At 50.4% G+C, this 19,593-nt stretch overlaps 2 protein-coding genes across 3 annotated transcripts; both read left to right on the forward strand.

The window, feature by feature from the left end:
- The first annotated feature begins 282 nt into the window (after positions 1–282).
- Positions 283–4,651, forward strand: MAD2L1BP (MAD2L1 binding protein). Its single transcript, XM_006190695.3, has 3 exons — positions 283–420; positions 954–1,219; positions 2,764–4,651. The coding sequence occupies exons 1-3, from the start codon at positions 375–377 to the stop codon at positions 3,274–3,276; spliced, it is 825 nt and encodes a 274-aa protein (XP_006190757.1). The 5' UTR covers positions 283–374; the 3' UTR covers positions 3,277–4,651.
- A 1,270-nt stretch (positions 4,652–5,921) lies between these two features.
- Positions 5,922–19,209, forward strand: RSPH9 (radial spoke head component 9). Of its 2 annotated transcripts, none has more exons than XM_032463161.1 (5): positions 5,922–6,225; positions 9,344–9,509; positions 11,652–11,781; positions 12,258–12,404; positions 18,896–19,131. In XM_032463161.1, exons 1-5 carry the CDS (start codon positions 5,999–6,001, stop codon positions 18,904–18,906), a joined length of 681 nt encoding a protein of 226 aa, XP_032319052.1. In that variant the 5' UTR covers positions 5,922–5,998; the 3' UTR covers positions 18,907–19,131. The 2 variants fall into 2 exon arrangements, with proteins under 2 accessions (XP_032319052.1, XP_006190758.2); XM_006190696.3 differs by having other exon boundaries at positions 5,932–6,225; positions 18,989–19,209.
- Positions 19,210–19,593: the final 384 nt, after the last annotated feature.

The raw sequence follows: 19,593 nt of genomic DNA on the forward strand, positions 1-19,593 counted from the left end.
CGTACACGTCACTGTATAATTCATCACACTGCATTGTTTCCATAGGCACTGAACCCTCTGAGGACAGCGCCTGCCTCTGGCTTGCTCGCCGCAGAACCTCCAGCACTTAGGACAAGGTCCGACACGAAGTAGGTGCAGGAGAGAACGCGCGGGCTTGCGGGTGTCCTTTGGAAGGCCGCGCTAAGTGGCTGAGAACCTGTGGTTTCCCTGTGGGGAAAGGGCTCGACGGACCTGCCTCAGCCTCCGCCACACAGACGCCGCCCGCGGCCCCCGCCACCTTCCGGCCCAGCGGAACCGGAAGTGGAGGTGCAGGGTTCCCATGAGGCAGCGCGGGTGCGTATTCAAACTGCACCGAGAGGAGGGGGGAAGTCGTGATGGCGTCCCTGGAGCCGGAAGTAAAGCAGTCGGCTGCAGTCCGTGGTAAGGAGTGAAGTCCAGAGCCGGAGGAGCCTTGGGGACCTGTTTTCACCCTGCCGCCGCTCCCTCCAGTCGTTTAGCTCTTGGCCGTTTCTCTGGCTCGTCTGTCTTCATTTCCCGGCGTCCCTCCCATTTCTGACTAGGCCCCGGTGACTCCATCGCCCCCACAGCACTGGATCCCATTGGTTCACCCCCAGTCTGCCTTCTCGGCGAGTTCTGGACCCTGCTTGACTACACTCTCTCAACTCATTTTCCCAGATCAGGGCCTCTACTTTCTGAGCAGAGACTCAGTCACTGCCTCTGAAATCCTCCACCCGTCCCCCCCCACCAAATCCCGTCGTCACTTAAATCACCTTAGGCGACTGGGATCCAGAACCTTCCCGCCAGCGCCCACATAGGAATTTGCGGAGGGAATGTGCATGTGCCGGGGTGTCACCTCTGCAGTGGTGGCTGATGTCGCCACAAGGGAATGAGAAGACTGCCTTTGGCCTTTAAATTGTTCATTTTTCTCTCTTGTCCCTCTGTGCACCTACCAGATTTAGAGTGGTGTGAGAAGTCGGAGGAAACTCACGACCCCCAGATAGAACTGCTTGAGACTATCTCCACCCAAGAGCCTTCCAACCCTTTGGAGCCCCGTCGCCCCAGAGACTGCATGGTGCCTGTGGTGTTTCCCGGGCCTGTGAGCCAGGAAGGCTGCTGTCGGTTTACTTGTGAACTTCTAAAGCATATCATGTACCAACGCCAGCAACTCCCTCTGCCCTACGAACAGCTTAAGCACTTCTACCGAAAACCTTCTCCCCAGGTAGGTACAGGCTTTGAGAGAAAGTTGTTGGGGAGACTTTAGATGGTAGGCAGGCAAAAAGGTGTCTAAAGAATCTTCAGGGCCTGTGTGTGTAAGCAGCTGTAAGGGAGATTTCAGCCCCATGGCTTCGGCCACTTTCTCCCCACTCTAGTCTTTATAATCCTTCCCACTTGTAATCTTGTTTTCTTTTTCTGAAACTCCTATTGTGTGTTGCGTTAGGACTTCATGAACTGATACTTTAATTTTAGTGTGTTTTCTCTCCAAATCCTCATCTCTTTGTTTTTATGTTATACTTTCTGTGGGACTTCCTTGAATTTATATTCCAATACTTACGTCAATTTTTTCTTTTCGGTAGACATAGTCTTAAGAGCTTTTCCTTAATTTTTAAATTTTTTTTTTAAAATTGCATTCTGTTGTTTCTTGTCTCTATGAATTTTGTGGGTTTTAATTACTGTATTTTTGAAGCTTTCCTGTGTTCCTTTCAGTGTCTCAGTTTTCTTCCAAATTCCTTTTCCTATTTATTTGTTTTGGTCTCTCACTTTCATATTAGAAGCTTTTATTTGGTGTCTGGTGAATATTTAATACTAAGTGGTTCAGAGTTCTGTGTGCATGGCCAGGCCTGTGAGCTAGCCAATTGACTTTAAGGATATTGGCTGGGAACACAGTGGTAGTGATAACAGGAAAAAGGATTATTTGATCTAATAAAAGTGATTCTGGAATTTGTCTTCCAGTTAAGCATGGCAGATTGAACACAAGCTTATTTGTGCTCCCATCTGAAATACTAGTAAATGAGAGAAAAAGGAAGGAAAAAGAGAGAGAGAGAGAGAACTTCCAAAACATTCTCTCTGGGTGGAGGAAATTGGCAGGTGATTGAAGGGTCCTCATGCAGGTCTTCCTTCAGTCTCCATGTGCCCATATGTTCACTCTTCTGCGGGGCTTAAGTTGACAATTCCTGGGCCTTTCAGCTTCTGCAGTGTGAATCAGATTGCTTCTCAGGGGAGTCCCCTCTGTCAGCACTTGGTATTCAGCTCTCTTGAACTCTTCCATCTGCTTTCTATCTTCTGAAAATTTATTGTTGCCTTTGACCACTGTTGTCTATTTTCCGGTTCTTTTTGCCCTTAGGAGTCCTCTTTCTCTCTCCTTCCTCCCTCCCTCCCTTCAATTTGCCATGTTTAACTGGAAGATGAACTCCAGATTCACCTTTATTAGACCAAATAATCCTCATTCCTCTTATCACCCTCAGCACAGCAAAAATTTACCTCCTGCTGTGCCACCATAAAATACTCCTTGAGTATTTGAGTTGCTTATTTCTGGATGCCCTCCTGCTTCTTTGCTGTTCTAAATGTGGGAGAATTTTGTTTTGTACAGAGAATATGTTTTCCTTTTTGATATATTACCCACTGATAAAACCCAGCATCTTGGCTGTGGTGGTTCACTGAACTGGAAGTCCCATAAGTCTGCTCCATCCCAGCAGGGCTCTTCAAAGGTCATTAGCTTTCCCCTACCTTGCAGAACTTCTCTGTCACCATTCTTTGTCCTCACAGGCAGAGGACATGGTAAAAAAGAAACCCCGAGCCACTGCTGAGGCAAGCAGCAGGAAATGCCAACAAACCCTGGCAGAACTGGAGAGTGTCCTCAGCCACCTGGAGGGTCTCTTTGCCCGGACACTAGTGCCACGAGTGCTGATCCTCCTGGGGGGCAGTGCCCTTAGTCCTAAGGAGTTCTACGAACTTGACTTGTCCCGCCTGGCCCCCCACAGCATGGATCCGAGTGTGAGCACAGCAGCTTGTTTGCGCCGCCTCTTCAGAGCCATTTTCATGGCTGATGCCTTCAGTGAGCTGCAGGTTCCTCCACTCATGGGCACCATTGTCATGGCACAGGGTCACCGCGACTGTGGAGAAGATTGGTTTCGACCCAAGCTCAACTATAGAGTGCCCAGCCGGGGCCACAAACTGACTGTGACCCTGTCCTGTGGCCGACCTGCCATCCGAAGCATGGCCTGGGAAGATTACATATGGTTCCAGGCACCAGTGACACTGAAAGGCTTCCACGAGTGAATGGGAATGCTTCCTAATTGTGAACACAATGGCTAAATTATTTGTCCCCCATGGCTCCGTTACCCATCTCTTGCTCAGAGCTAGTTACTTCCTGCCGAGAGGAAGATTCTATCCTTCTGGCTGCCTGCTTCCCTTCCTCAGACTTCCCAATGGGCTGCTGGTATGCCTGGGGCTTTAATAACCATCATTGAACAAGCATCTCTTTGAATCACAGGTAGATTTTCCTAGAGGGTGCTAGGTCAGGTATTTCTGTTTGGGGTTAGAAAGCAAACATGGCCCGTAGACAGATACCCCTGTGGAGGTGGCCCTTTTCTACTTTTTGCTATGGTCTTTCAGAATTTTTATCAGAGGCATAATGTGGCTGTGACTTAAATTTAAATATAAAATGAATGGATTCATATTACATTTTCCTGGAACTCTTAAAGAGACTTTCCAGGCTTGAGGCTAGAATATTTTGTCTTTCTCTTTGGCCTTTTATGCTTCAGGGCTTCCAGGATTTTTAAATTAATAGTTCTTTCTCTTCATCAGCCCTAGGCCAGTCTGGAAAGTTAACTGACTTGGCCAAGGTCTATAACAGTTTATATCAGAGTTGGGACTAGAGTCTTCATCAGCTGACTCCTAGCCTGAGGCATACTCGTTCCTTGCCACATACTGGTTTTTGTGACCAGTGTGTGACCAGTAGAGAATGTGTGCCGAAGGCTACACAGGGAAGGTTACACAGGGAAAGGGGGCTGAGAAACTGGGCTGAGTCGAGAAGGCTAAGAGGGTCTTTGCAAAGCTTGATTGAACCATAGGCTGAGGCACCAGGATTGCCCTGTAAGGAGCACCTTCCTGAGGCCAAATGTCCCATCTGGAATTCTGCCCACCTGTCTTTGTAGCAGTTGTGTGAATCCTCACCCTGCTGGTGTTGGAGATAGGAGTGTGTATGTGTGTGTGTGTGCGTACATGGGAACAGTATAAATATATACTATTTTTTATGTTTTAAGAAGAGTGTGTTTTTATGTTTTAAGAAATCATAAAAAGTAGTTTATATTTTATAGTATGTTTTAAGCACTTTACATACATTATCTAATCTGATAACCTTGCAAAGTTCATGACTCCTCGTTTTATAGATGAGGCTTTGGGAGATTGGATAACTTGCATAAGTATAGAAACCTGGATTCAAACCCAGTCCAGCTGGTTCCAGAGGCTGAGCGCTTTACACTACTGTACCTTCTGTGTGACTTTACTCTGAAATAACGGAACAAGGTTTGCACTGCTGAAGGTGGTAACGTTGGAAAGCTGCAGGACTTCCCTCTCTGGCTTCAGGTTGTGTTTCCTGACATGGAATCTGCCGTTTATTGGTGCTGAGTAAATATGGATCAATGAAAACAAACAGTATGAGTTATTTTCTGTGCTGTGACCACTTGAAGCATATTGTGCCAGTTGGAATTTCTGCTTTTTTTCTGTCTAATATTACCTTAAAGAAGAGGAATGGGGCAGTATCTCCCACTAAGGAACAGGCTGAGGGGTCTGACTAAAGGGAGGGAGTTCTGAACAAGGGAGTTATAAATTGCTTTGAGATGGAAGACACATTAAGCCAATCCAGCTCCCTCAATTAGTAATTTTAAAAGCCTTCATGAACAGTGTCTAGACAATCAAAACAAAGTAATTATCCAGGTAATTGAGACACTTCTCTATCACCTTGTCATTGGGGCCCAGGTCAGTCTGATTTCATGATTCCTGTCCAAAGGAATCCAGAAATTAAAAGATAGTTAACAATTTTAACAATAAATCTCATCTCCTTCCCTGATAACAAGCCTGCTGAGGCACCTGCTTATCTTTCTGACCTTGGCTGGGCACTGGAGAGGTAGATATGAAGAAATAGTCCCTAGCCCAGGGACTGAAGAGTCCAGTTGCAGTGGGGTTCTGGCATTTCAAGTTTTGCTACCATTTGAACTTAAAATCAAGTTGTGGGGCCAGCAGTAGGTACATGTAGGTGGTAGGGGAAGTGTAGTTGTTAATGTTGTAAGTGAAAATGTTGATGGTAAAGTGTAGTCTGTAAAGTCACCCTTTTTGTATCCTCTTTGCACTCTCCTTTCCCAAGGTGTGGTGTCATCCCATTGCCTAGGTCTTGGTTTGCCACCAAAGGAACAGTCCTAAGGAAGGGGGAAATACGAGATATCTGTGAAGACTGAAGAGAGTGGAATGGGTGGACCCCATCCTGTAAGACCTGGCTTTGAGGGGGATTGATTGCCTTAGAATCCTAGAGCCAAGAGGACCTCAAATTCTTTTCTTCATAGATAATTCTGAGGCCAAGACAGGAGAGGACAAGAATGGAATAATACAGCTAATGTCACTGTGGCATTACTTTCTTCCTAAGCCCCCACTGCATACACAGTGAGGACCCAATAAATACTGATTGTGTGGAAGGGCTTAGGGAAAACAAAAATATCCCTGGAATTGGGTTTAGTTGGGACCTCCAACCTACCACATTGTAGCCTACATATTTTGGGGGAAAACCATGCCATTGTGACAAATGAACGCACCCCGTCACCTACTGGAGAAAAGAAGCGGGAGGGACGCCCAAGCTTTTCAGAAGGGCTCCTGGGAAGAAGAGCCGGCGGGAGGCGGGTCAGGTGGGTGGAATCCTGCTTCCGGCAGGACGGAGGGGCGGAGCCTTGGGTCTCCAAGGTCACGGCTTCTAGCAACCTGACAGGCGTTGAGCTGAGCCGCCGGCGCGATGGACGCGGAGAGCCTCCTGTTATCGCTGGAGCTGGCGTCCGGTAGTGGGCAGGGCCTCAGCCCAGACCGTCGGGCCTCGCTGCTCACTTCCCTTACGCTGGTTAAACGCGACTACCGCTTCGATCGGGTCCTCTTCTGGGGCCGCATCCTCGGCCTCGTTGCGGATTACTATATCGCGCAGGGCCTGAGTGAGGACCAGCTCGCACCGCGCAAGACGCTGTACAGGTGGAGGCGGCGCCCGGGTGGGCAGAGGCCGCAGGGGGATACCGAGGGGAGAGCCACAGGGGACCGGGAATGAGGGGGCAGGGTGAGAGGTAGGCTCAGAAAGCGCTGGGCCTGCGGGGTCAAGGAAGAGGGTGGGCGAGGCCTGAGAGGGCGGAGCGCTGGGAGGACCAGAGGGTGGGGCGCCAGAGAAGCTTAAAGACTGGTGGGATAATAAGAGAGGCAGGGCGAGAACGGAGGCCCAGCAGATGAAAGTTCTTGAAAAATGGAGACCCGGAGTAGAAGCCAGGTGCAAGCCTGGAGTGGACCTGGGTTTTTAAAGAGTTCAGTTTGGAGAAGGGTCTTAAGCCCAAGGCGGTGGTGTCGAGGTGTTTAAGTGGTAGAAGTAATGGGACTTGTGACTGAACGGGGGAAGTGAAGAAAAGGTCAAGGTTGACCCTCCCAGCTTAGGCAGCCAGTTAAATGCTGGTGTCAGTGGGAGAGAATCTAGGAGGCAGGACTAGGAAGGCCTAGAGACTTTGGTGTGGGTGCCTGGAGGGCGGGGTGGTAAGGAGGCATATTGAAGTACAGATCCGGAGTCCAGAAGAAAAATTTGGACTGAAGATAGAGATTTGAGACTCATTTTATTCCATAAGTTTTTATTTCTTTGGCACTTACTATGTGCCAGGCATTGACCTAGACACCAGGAATTTAGTGCTAAATGAGACAAAGTCCTTGTTTTCAGGGAGTTTACATTTTAGTGTGTGTGTGGGAGGAGGGGAGACAGACAATAAACAAACACGCATATACTGCATACACTTAGCACTGGTGCTAAGTGCAAAAAGAGATAGAGAACGCAGGGTGGGGTACTATTTTAAATAGGGTGGTCAGAAAGATGCTCCATATCACTAATTAGCAGAGAAATGCAACTCAAAACTACAATGAGGTGTCACCTCACACTGGTCAGAATGGCGGTCATTAAAAAGTCTACAAACGATAAGTGCTGTAGAGGATGTGGAGAAAAGGGAGCCCTCCTACACTGTTAGTGGGAATGTAGTTTGGTGCAGCCACTATGGAAAATAGTATGGAGAGTCCTTAAAAATCTAAAAATAGAGTTGCCATATGACCCAGCAATCCCACTCCTAGGCATGTATCTGGAGAAAATGCTAACTCAAAAAAATACATGCACCCCAATGTTCATAGCACTATTTACAATAGCCAAGACATGGAAGCAACCTAAATGTCCACTGACAGATGACTGGACAAGGTAGTTGTGGTATATTTATATAATGGAATACTACTCAGCCATAAAAAATTAAATAATGCCATTTACAGCAACATGAATGGACCTGGAGATTATTATACTAAGTGAAGTAAGTCAGGAAGAGAAAGACAAATTCCCTATGATAGCACTTATATGTGGAATCTAAAAAATGACACAAATGAACTTATTTATAAAACAGAAAGAGACTCACAGGCATAGAAAACAAACTTACAGTTACCAAAGGGGAAAGGGGTAAATTAGGAGTTTGGGATTTGCAGATATAAACTATATATAAAATAGATAAACAACAAAGTCCTCCTGTTAGCACAGGGAACTATAATCAATATCTTGTAATGGCCTATAATGAAAAGAATATGAAAAAGAATATATATATAAATGAATCACTATGCTGTACACCAGAAACTGACACAACATTATAAATCAATGATACTTCAATTAAATAGATAAACAAATAGGGTGGTTGGGGGTGGCCTCTCTGATGAGGTAACATTTGAGAAGAGATCTGAAGCAACTGAGAGAGCTATGTGTTTGTCCTGAGGGAAAAGAATTCCAGGCAAGTGCAAAAGCCCTGAGGCAGGTGTGTGCTCAGTGTATTTGTGGAGCCCTCTAGAGCCTAGTGTGGCTACAGAAGAGTGAGTGGGAGGGACCACTGCAGGACATGAGGTCAGAGAGGGCCTGAGACAATCATGCAGGGCCTTGTAAGGGCATTGTAAGGACTTGGCTCAATGGAAGGTCATTGTAAGGTTCTCCTTAGGTTTCAGCAGTTGGGTACGGACTAGACTGAAGGGGGAGCAGGTATGGACATGGGGAGACAGATGCATTAAGAAGCTACTACAATATCTGGGCAAGAGTAGATGGTGGCTTGGACCAGGGTGGAAGCCATGGAGGTGGTGAAAAGTGGCTGGATTCTAGATAATCAACTAGGGAGTAGCTGAGGTTCTGGGCATCAGGTGCGTGAGACTGCAGAGAGAAAAAGAGGAGTGAGAACTTGTCCCTGGAAATACTTAAGGCACTAGAGGAGGGAGAAGGGAGATGTCAAAGGAAATAGAAATGGGAATGCATTTGTTGGCTTTTAGGTTCCATGGATGAACTTTTGAGCAGTTTCTTGCGTGTGGGGGCAGAATCACGGTGCAGTGGTCAAAGAGTGAAAGTGATGGGGAGGAAGGGCTCCTGCAGGGCAAACTGTTGTTCTAGATTATGGTTCAGAGAAACTATGGTTGGGGAAAAGGAGGCAGGGAGAGGAAAGGGGCATTTTCTGGAGGGGCAGGGATGTGAGGGGTGTTGTTTTAGAAGGACCCAGTGGAGAGTGGAGGGAGGAAACATGAGCAGAGACCAGGATGGAGACACAGACCCTGCATGGATGAGGGAGGAGCAGGAGGACGTCTACTGGCAGGACGTGAGAAAGAAGGGACTGGGCTGGCGAGTGCCCCCAAAGACCTTGGAGGAAGAGAGCTCCCTGAGCCCGGGCTGGGCTTCCCTGAGAAGAGGGGGGAGATAGCCATGCTGTTGGCTCAGCAGGCAGGCTGAGCATGACCTTGGGGCCACCAGAGCAGAAGCACCAGCAACTGAGGAAAGTTCAGCTTCCAGAAATTCACCCAGGATCTCACAGTCCAGTTGTCTAGAAAGAAGCTCTCAGAATCTTGGCATACTGAAGCTTTTTTAAAAAGTTGGAAAAAAAAAAAAGCTGAATTTGCATCACATGGGGGTGAGATGCCCCATAGGTACTTAAGGTTTCTAGGGGGAAAGGTGTGACTCCTGACAGCTTTTCTTGGGCCTTACCCCTTGGGAGAAGATGGGGGGCAGGAAGCCTGGGTGAGAGGGGAGGTGGAATCGGGGTGATGGGGATGTCGTTGGCAGCCTGAACTGCATGGAGTGGAGCCTCTTGCCCCCTGCCACAGAGGAGATGGCGACGCAGACTTCTGTGGTGAAGGGCCGCTTCATGGGGGACCCGTCGCATGAGTACGAACACACTGAGGTGCAGAAGGTGAACGAGGGTGAAAAGGTCTTTGAAGAAGAAGTAGTGGTGAGTGAAGACAAGAGGAGGAGGAGGAGGAGGAGGGCCTGAACGAAAAGGGCCTGGGCCATTCACATCCCAGCCCACTGAAAACGGGCGCAGCAGCAGCTGTTAGCATTACCGCCCCAGTGGCTGGTTGGGCCTGAAATGCTGGATGTGTGTGGCCCTGTGCTACTGTGCCTGTCTCATCATTGTATCCTCACAGCTCTGGGAAGTTGGTACATTACTCTCCAGGTGGTGGAGAGGAGGAAACTGAAGTGTAGAGAGGTTGAGTGACTTGCCCAGGGTCACACAGCTCCTGAGTGAAGACAGGGTGGAAAGTGGGTGGGCAGCTCTTGTGGGAGCCAGGCTCTGGGGTGGGGGCTGGGAAGAAGGGGTCTGTGCTGTGCTCTGGGGTAAGGGGGTGTGCACAGGTGCTTATATTTTTGTATAAACTTTAATTTTAGTAGATAATACAGTCATGTGGTTCAAACTTCAAAGGTACGAAAAAGAATATAGTAAAGTTTCCCTCCACCTTGTCAACCAGTCACTCGGGTTCTCTTTTTGGGGGACATTAATATAGCTGTTTTGTCTGTGTGTGTGTGTCCATATCTTGTTACTCAAAGCACAATCTGGATCAGAAGCATCACTATGCCCTGGGAGTTAGAAATAGAGAATCTTGGGCTGGCATCAGGGTCTGAATTTTAACACATTCCAAAGGGATTCAAATACACATTAAAGTTTGAGCTCTGCTTCCAGAGACATTCTATATAAATACAAATCTCAGCCAATCTCGACATATTCTTTTTATCTTAAAAAAAAAAAAAAGGTGGCAGGTTATGCACATAGTTCTGTACCTTGCTTTTTTTTCAACTAACCATATATTTTGGAGATTTTTTTCTACATCAGTACCCTGAAGAGCCTCCCCATTCATTTTACCATCCTGTGAGTGTACCATATTTAACCAGTGTCTTATTCATGGAAGCGTAGGTTTCCAAGTTACAGCTCTGACAAGCAGGGCCACAATGAATGACCTTATGCACGCATCATTTCCGATGTGTGGGCTCTATTTGAAGAATCAACTCCTAGAAGTGGAATTGTTGGGTCAAAAAACAACGAGCTCAGGTTTTGAAACTAGACAAAACTTGAGATTCAAAACGCAGCCTCTGCTCTTGAAGCCAGGTGATGCCAAAAGTCTGGGTCTGGGTGATGCTTCATTGCAACCCCTTGCCCACCTGACGAACTTAACCTCTCCTCAGTTTTATTTTCTGTAGAATTGGGATAATTATATTTACTTTGCAGGCTTGTGCAGATTAAATAAGGTGACATATTTAAAGCCCCTGGCCTAGACACCTAATAAGTATTAGTTTCCATCTCCTCCTTGGTAAACAAGTCTAGTCAGCAGCCCATGGGAAATAGGTGGCTGGGTGACTCTGGGGGCCCCTGGTGACATGTTTTCCTTGTCAAGTGGTGCTATTTCTCAAACATCTCTATGAAGTCCTTTTGTTCAGGGTCACCCTTGATATTGATTATAACCAAATTTCATCTGCATAAAAATGCTATAGTATGGGGTGATGCTTGAGAAGTAATGTTAAGTCAAAGAGCAGAATATGAAACTATATAAACTGTAACTCTAATTTTCCTTTGAATATATGCGTAGAGAAAAAGAATAGAAGGAAGTATACCAACATGTTACCAGTGATTACCTTTAGGAGGCAGGATTAGAGTGGTTTTCATTCTCTTGGGTATATTACAAAATATATCTATATTACCCAAATATCCTACAGTGAGCATGATAGCTTTTATATTTTAAAAAAGCAAAGGAAGCAACATTAAAATATGATGAGAGAATGGTATGTTTCCAGTAGGGTACATGAGAAACCATTAGTGGTGTTTGTCCCCAGTGACGGCAGCTGGGGAGCCAGGGATGAGGTGAGAGAGACTGCTTTTTTCTTTTTTTTTAAGTTTTAAATATTACACCAGTATGTATTACCAATTTGAGGAAGGGAGGGGGAGAGAATGAGGGAGGGAAAGCGAGGACTCACCCATCCTGCTTTTCCATGGACCTGGCATCTGTGCTGACCCCAGTCGGACAGTCACGCAGAGGGCACTTGCACCAGGGGTGACTGGGCACAGTGCCCTGGCAGGAAGACTCATCCCCTGTCTCCTCAGGTCCAGATCAAGGAGGAGACCCGCTTGGTGTCTGTCATTGACCAGATCGACAAGGCTGTGGCTATCGTCCCTCGAGGCGCTCTCTTTAAGACCCCTTTTGGATCCATAAACGTCAATCGGACCTTTGAAGGTGAGCTCTCAGGGGCCTCTCTCAAGGCCTGAAGGTGTCTCTTCCCAAGCATAGTCAGACAGGTGTCTGGGAGTCCAGGGGAGCCTTCCTACTTTCTCAGAGAAGGAACAGCTGTGGCTGCATCACTTGGGAGGATGTGCCCAATGGCCTGGCATCAGCACTTGGCACAGGTACCCAGTCCCTGGACCCTGATTCTTTTGTGCCTGAGGGTAGGAGAGCCTCTGGCTGCCAGGGTCCGGGGCTTTGTGTGGGGCTGGGCTCCTGACCTTTCCCCTCCTTCCTCTTCTGTAGCCTGTCCTTATTGCAGGACCTGGGCCAAGTTCAGGCGGAGGGAACACTGCTCCCTTTTCGCCCTTTAGTTCCCCATCAGTAGTTGACTGAGTCCTCTACAAGCCCCTCTGTGAGGTTCCCAATCATAGAGAAAGGGGGCTGTGGGACTTAGGGCTGATCATCCCTTCCTACCTGCTGCCTCTTAGGCCTGTCCTTGTCCGAAGCCAAGAAGCTCAGTTCCTACTTCCACTTCAAGGAGCCTGTTGAGCTGAAGAACAAGACCCTGCTTGAGAAGGCTGACATGGACCCCTCCCTGGACTTCATGGACTCCTTGGAGCATGACATCCCCAAAGGTAACAGCCTGTTACTTTGAGAATGCTGGATCTGCCCCCAGCTCAGAGCAGTGGGCCAAGCCACCTGCCGTTCTTCTCTGAGTGAGTCGGACTGAGGGCCTGGGTGGGAACTGGGAGTTCAGCATGGGACCTTGAGGGTGGAGCTTCCCCAGGGCTCAATACAGGGCTCCGCTCATAGTAAACAGGTAGTAAGTGAGGACAAAAGGATTGATTGTTCCATGTGCTTCCACAGACAGGAAGTCTCTCAGTGCCTCTTTTGATTTTCATATCCATCTCGAATGGAGGCAAGTTGGGAATCTCCCCCACCCAAACATCTCTGAAAACATCCCTGAAATACTAGTTACACATACATCTCAACTGTTAGTTTCAGAGTTAGATCCAGTGCTTGGCACATAGCTGGTGCTCAGGGAGTGGGTGCTGACTGACCTGCTAAAGAAGTGAGTTCTGTGCATTTTCTCCCTGCTATGTGTGTTTTACTTTTTAATCTTAAAATGGACAACTTCAGAGCCTTCCTGTGCTTCAGGTCCCACCTGGCCCAGGCACATAGCCAGCAGTTGGTGGTGGGATCACAGAGACCCCAGATGCTTCCCCTGAGCTTTGCCAGTAAAGTGTGTCCTGGGAAGATGCTCTTACTTGGATGCTACATCCCAGGATAGGTGCCAGGTTCTGAGCATTCGGGAGCCAGACCCAAGGCACTGACGCAGTACCCCTGCTTCTTTCCCTTCCCATGCTTGGTGCTCTGAGAACTGGAGGGCTCTGTTGTTGATGACAGCAATAGTAATGATAATAACAACTCCTAAAAGCAGTGACACTGCTTATTGTGTGCCAGGCACTATACTCAGTCCTTCCCATGCCTTATCTCATTGTAATCTTCACAGCTGACCTAGGAGGTAGATACTATTATTATCCCCATTTTACAGGTGAAGAAACAGGCTCAGAGAGATAAGCCCAAGGACACAACTAATGTTAGAGCATTAGACTCCAGGGCTCTGCCCCTAACGGAAGTGTCACGTAGATGGTGTTTTTCTTTTAAGTGGAGAGTGGCGATGGCAGGACAGTAGTCACCCCCACCACTAGGGGGAAACACTTCTAAGAAGCAACGAGGAACCCCTTTGGGCTGGAACTCAGGGTACGGGTGTGATGTCAATAGCGGTTAAAGGCAAGGGCTCTGGAGTCAGAAAGCCTGGGTTGGAATCCTGAATCTGCTACATACTAGCTGTGTGACCTCAGGGAAGTCCCTCAATTTCCTTGTGCCTCAATTTCCAAAAGGGGAATAATATGTTCTATCTCATTGGATTGTTATGAGAATTAAATAAGTTAATACTATACAAAATGCTTATGATTGTGCCTAACATATTAAGGACTGAAGTAAAAATTAATAATTATTACTTATATTATTTTCAGTGGGAAGAAGGCCTTACTGAGGTGGGTTGGGCAGGCCTAGAACGGCCTAGATGGCCAAGGGGTAGGAGGCCTAGACCAAGGCAGGAGCTGCTTGTGGCTTGTGAGCAGGTCTGTAATAATAAGGCAGTGGTGCATGGATGGATGGAGAAGGGGAAGCCAGGGATCTGGAGGCAGTTTCAGGTCTACTGCAGTGCCCCAGGGGCCTGGGCCATAGGATCCCTGGTGGGTAAGGGCTGCCAGCAAAGAGTGGCTACTCTGGCCTCTGCCACATGGGGGTGCCAGAATCAAGCTTCCCTGAACATAGAAAGAGGGTCCTGGACCTTTTGGGGAGATGAAGGTTTATAGGGGCTTGGGCATTTCTCACTTATCAGACATACTTTCCAGACTCATGTTACCTCCACCAACTCTGCTCGCATCCTGGCTAGGACCCCGAGGGGGCTGCACATCCCCTGCTGATAAAGGGAGCCAGGAACACTGTGGCGGGGGGCCCAGCACCAGGGGCTGAGCGGTGGGCAGGGAAAAGTCCTCCTAATGTCCTTAACCTGGGGGCAGCAGCCCCTCCTCCCTGATTCAGGGTGTGGCTGGAAAGCCTGGCTCGGTGCTGACCTTTCAGCCTTCACACCTGCAACAGAATGTTCCAGGGCCAGCAGACGACACACTCCCTCCAGTGCTCGGTGACCAGGAGTGCCTCCTCCCCCTGGAACTTCATCCTTTGTGCAGTGGGAGGGGCCAGGAGGGTGCTGGGGCCTTTGCAGCCATGACCAAAGCTGACTAGACAGGGTGTGGGGGCCCAACAGTCTTCCTAAGGGAACCCCACCAGCCCTATCTGCCATGCACTTGGGATAAAGGGGACACGCAAAGCAGCTGTCTCTCTCCACAGCAGGGGATGTGAAATACAGAGCTTTGGGGTATTCCTAAAGGATGCTGGGGCCAGTCAGCAAGTGAATTAATCAGGCCCCTGGGAGGTAGAGGATCTGGACCCAGGAGGTGGATGAGTTGCAGGGGCCTGAGGCCCTAGACTTCTTGCCCTAATGGTGGGCCTTAGGGCTGAAGGATCAGCCAATGATTCAACACCCTAGTCTTCCCCAGTATGCTGCTTTGTCCTTAGTGCTGGAGCCTTGGGAGCTGAAGGTTCCTGGCATCTTGTGTGTGTGTATGTGGCCTGAGGGGAGGGGTGCTCCCAGCCTGACCCTGGGAAACATCACAGCTTCTGGGGCACTGGCTCCTTTCCTCCCAGAGCCACCACCAGAAAGCCTCCAGGAAGTCAGGCCCAGTTTTTTTCTCATAATGGCTTGATGGAGGCGTGGGGTGGTGGTGGTGGTGGTGTAGAAGTGTGGATGGTCAGGGGAGAGCACTCTGATTTTGCTTCCAGACTCCCTTCCTTATTGCCAGTGAAAGAGCAGGAGCTGCTGGGAGGCTGCCCCACCTGGCAGACAGCAGCCAGGCTACTAAGTAGGGCCAAAATCCCACGTTAGAGTCCCCTGGGACACCAGCACTGGCTGGTGGGATGGAATTTGGCAGCTCTTCTCTGCCCAGGTAGGGTCACTGTTTCCTTTCTGGGTCTGAGGGGAACTTCGTGTCACCTGTGAGCAGGGATGGTTTAGGCTGGCCCTGTCCCGGGGACTCCTGCTGTCTGCCCATGGGGTAGGCCAGGAGCTCAGCAGCTGGTGCCTGGGCCACCCTTGGCTGAAGAGAAGATGGGGTATTTCCTGGGGCCACTAATGCCCTCCTGAGCCATCCTGCTCTGCAGAGTTTTGTGGGAGTAGGTAACTTTGAGGGCAGAACTATCCTCCTGGTAGACACCAGGCAACAGCTAAGAGTTCTCTGAGCCTGGGCTGCAGCCAGGTGATGCAGAGCTCCAGGTCAGGATGCCAGGTTTCTCAGCAGTACTCTGCCATTCAATGCTCTTTAATCTTCTACTCCATCAGCAAATACCACTGAGCAGCTACAACATGCCAGGCACTGGGGATGCTGTCAGGAACAAGGCAGACACCGTCCCTGCCTCACAGAGGTTTTGGAAAGACCAAATGAAATAAAGGATGGGAAGTGGAAATGTAAAACAGAAGGTGCCTCACAAAAAAGGTCATCGGTGTCCTGCAAAGCAGAGTTGGGGTGGAGGGCAGAAAACCTCTCCTTGCACCACTCTGGGCTGGAGCTGACAGCTGACTGCCTGGCACTGGGCTGCTGGGGCGCCAGCACAAGTGAGTTCTCAGCAGCAATGCCCAGTTCAGGCAGCAGAGGGCAGCAAGTGGCCTGCCTGTCTGGAAAGTGGCCTTTAAAATGTGGTTGGGGAGGGGTTGGGGACAGGAGAGACAGTACTGGAGAGGGGTGGGGAATGTGGTGTCCGGGTGATCAGCCCTTCCTTGGCGGGTGTGCAGGTGGGGTTCCTCCCGCCAGTCTCTTGGAATCCTGGCTGACAGGTGCCTCGACCTTCTAGACCAGAGGTCTGGCCTTGCCCATCAATTAGACAGGTTACTCTTCCACCTGTAGCCCCCCACCCAGTGCCCCTGGACAGCTCTGAACCCCAGCCTGGTTCTCCTCCTCAAACTTAATCTCAGAGCTGTGTTGCCCTTCTTTCTGGAAGACAGGAGAATGTAATGATGAAGAGCATACACCCAATTGAGGTTTGAAAACCAGCAAGATGGGTGAGATCCTCAGGGCCCAGGACACCCAGGACTTCCTGCTGATGCAAGAGGCCCCGTTCCTTATTTACTAGTGTGTATCCCACTACATCCTCAAAAAAGAGAGCTTGTGGAGAAGAGTGGCCACCAGGGGGGCGGAGGGGAGGTCTGAGGAGACTTGGAAGAGAGGAGGGGCTTTGAGCTGAAACACCAGGGCCGCAGGAGGCTGCTTCCCCTGAGTCCTAGAGGTTGTGGCTGGCTGGGCCCAGCCTTTCCAGCATTTGCAATAAGTGGGTGAAGGTGACAGCAAGTGCCTGGCTTCCCAGATAGATGCTATGTGACTCCTGGGACATTGAGAGTCTGTTTCCTGAGTGACAAGCTGAGCCAGGGACAAGGAGAGGACTGGATTGTGACAGGAATGCAAGGGAGGGAGAAGGCAGTGTCGGCTGGCCGGTCCCTCACATGCTGTTTCTGTAGTCTGCCAGCACCCTTCAGCCTGCTTGGCACTGCCCCCCGCCCCGACGGGGGCACTATATTTTGCTAGCATCTCGACCAGGTTCCCCTAGCTCCTGGCTGAGGTCGGGGGAGCTCCTGCTGATGAGCCTGGGCCCCTCATCTACTGGAAGCAAGAAGTAGCCAAACCCTAGCTGGGGAGACTGGTGCCAGGGGAAGCCAGGACCCAGCCCTTGCCCAGGATGTGCCAAGGCGCTGATGACAGGGAACTGATAGAATGGTCAGGGTTGGGGAACTCCCGATTCCAGTTCTCTGGGGGCAGTGTTTGGCCTGGGCACACTGCAAGCTGCCTTCCCCAGGTGGGTGAAGCTTGACCTTCTTCAGTTTGAGGGGGCTGTGACTGTGGGCTCTAAGGGCAGGGACAGACTCCCCAAATGATGCTCTGGACACTGGCAGGGAGAACTAAGCAGGGCTATCTTCCTAGGGGTCTGTGCTTCTGGCCAAAGGCTGAATGCAGCGTACTGGGAACACTTCGTTCTGTCACACCCCATTTCCTGTGACCCCTAGGCCATCTGTTTTCTGGAATGAGTGAGTAGGAGGCAATAGGCTAAGGCCTCTAGAACTCTGCCAGCAGGTCTTGGAGGTGGAAGACCTCAGGTACCCAGAGAGGAAAGCTGTAGGAGCTAGAAGAAATACTCCCTTCTCTGCCCAGGAAAGACCCCCCCCCCCCCAATCCCTGGCAGTGCCCTGGCCAGAGCTCTGATAACCCAGGAACACACTTCTTCCTCCTTGATGCTGTCTGGCTGGCACTGAGCAGGCCTGAGGGAGTGGGATCAAGCCCACACTGTGCCTTCCACTTCATCTCATGGTTGGTGGTGGCACTTGCTGCAGGCCACCGCACAATGCTGAGGTGGCCTCCAAGTGGCATCCTCCTAAGCAAACCAGGGGCAGATGATCTGCATGCAGCCAGAAAGCTCAGGCTTTGACCTGGGCAGGTGCTGGCACCTAAGCAAGGCTGAGCTGCCATCAGGGCCAGGGGTGCTTGGTGGTCAGGTCTCTCAGATGCAGGGTGGCCCCCTGGTGGGTGGGGCCTGATTTGTGAGGCTGCTGGGTGTGGAGTGACCAGGGTGGGCCATGGTTGGAGGAGGCCTGGGGGCAACGGGGCGGTGGGAGCCAGGCAGCCGGGGCTGAGCTGGCAGCTGATGAAGGCCTCGGCATAGCTCTCAGTGCATCACTGGCTGGTCCGGCACCAAAACCTTCAAAGCATTTGCCTTTCTGGCAAGGCCTGGAGCAGAGCTGCGGCTGGGCCGGGGAGAGGCCTCAGTGCGCAGGGGAATAGAAGCTCCAGATCTGCATCCAGAGGCGATTTTCCCAGGCTCCTTCCTCCCACACAGCGGCTCCCTCCCTCGGTTCTGGAGCTGGATCAGGCCCTTCCCGCCAAGTCCTCATGGCTGCACAACTCAGCCCCGGGCTGGGCTGCTCCCGTCTGGGGAGCAAAAAACCAGGGCAGAACCCAGGACAAAGGCTCATTAGCTGCAGCCCAAGTCCCCTCCCGCCAAGGATGGCTCCCAGGCTCCCAGCTGCCAGAAAAGGCTATTGAGCTGGGAGGCCTGAAACGACCACACTTCTACGTGAGTCTGGTCAGGACTGATCCATCTCTGAGAAGAGGCTTCTGGGCCTGGGGATAAGGGCAAATGGTAAGTAGAGGCAATGCGTGCCGGGACTGAAGGCCACTAGTGAGCACCCTTAGTGCAGGGTGAGAGGGAGCCTTGAGTCTCCCTGCTCAGCCCCAGCTCCCCTCCGCCTGTGGACTGTGGATTCAGCTGCCTCCCCCGCGCAACCTTTCACTAGACTTGCTGACAGGAACAAAATGGACTGCTTTGAATTTCACCTCTTTTCATTTCCTCTGCCCTCCCTCTGGAAGTGGTTTTAATGAGCAGTGAAATGGCTCAAAGGCAATCAGGAGGAGTAAAGTGCCGGGATAATTAATTAAATTGTCTTCCCTGTTCCCAGTGGAACCTTGACGCCCAGGCCTGGCTGCTTGGGGCCTCTGCACACCTCGCAGGGCTCCTGCTGCACAGCACCCAGGCCCTGCCTCCTCCCCAGGGTCCTGGAGCATCCAGATGGAGAGGGGCAATGCCCTGGTGGTGCTGCGCAGCCTGCTCTGGCCGGGCCTCACCTTCTACCACACTCCCCGCACCAAGAACTATGGCTACATCTACGTGGGCACCGGCGAGAAGAACATAGACCTGCCCTTCATGCTGTAGGAGGGCCGCCCAGGAGTCTCAACAGTATTTTCATAAACTCTGGTGAATCTAGTCTGCTCACTCTGTGGTGCTGCTTCCCCCCATCTCCGCCTCTATCTGCTGTCCAGGCTGAGGAGAGGCTCAGCTCTAAAGCAAGTGGCAGAAGGTGGGAATGTACACTAACGAGAGAATGGGGGGAGGAAATGTCTGGGGGAGAAGGTGACAGCCAGGAACCCTTTGAGAAAGGCAACTTCTTGGACTCAGAGAGCTGTGCATGGGCCCGACAGCCCAACTCACCTCCTCCTAGTAGCCCTCCAGGCTGAAGAGCTAACAGTTGTCAATAGAGAGGAAGGGAACCTGTTAGGCCTGTGAACTCCACTGCTTCCACGTGGCCCATCACAAGAGGTCAGTGACTCAATGCTCAGCAATTGGCCAGGAATGGGCCAAGCCCCCCGCCTATCCAAG

The sequence above is a fragment of the Camelus ferus genome, chromosome 20 (assembly GCF_009834535.1).
Source record: "Camelus ferus isolate YT-003-E chromosome 20, BCGSAC_Cfer_1.0, whole genome shotgun sequence".
NCBI classification, from domain to species: Eukaryota; Metazoa; Chordata; class Mammalia; order Artiodactyla; family Camelidae; genus Camelus; species Camelus ferus.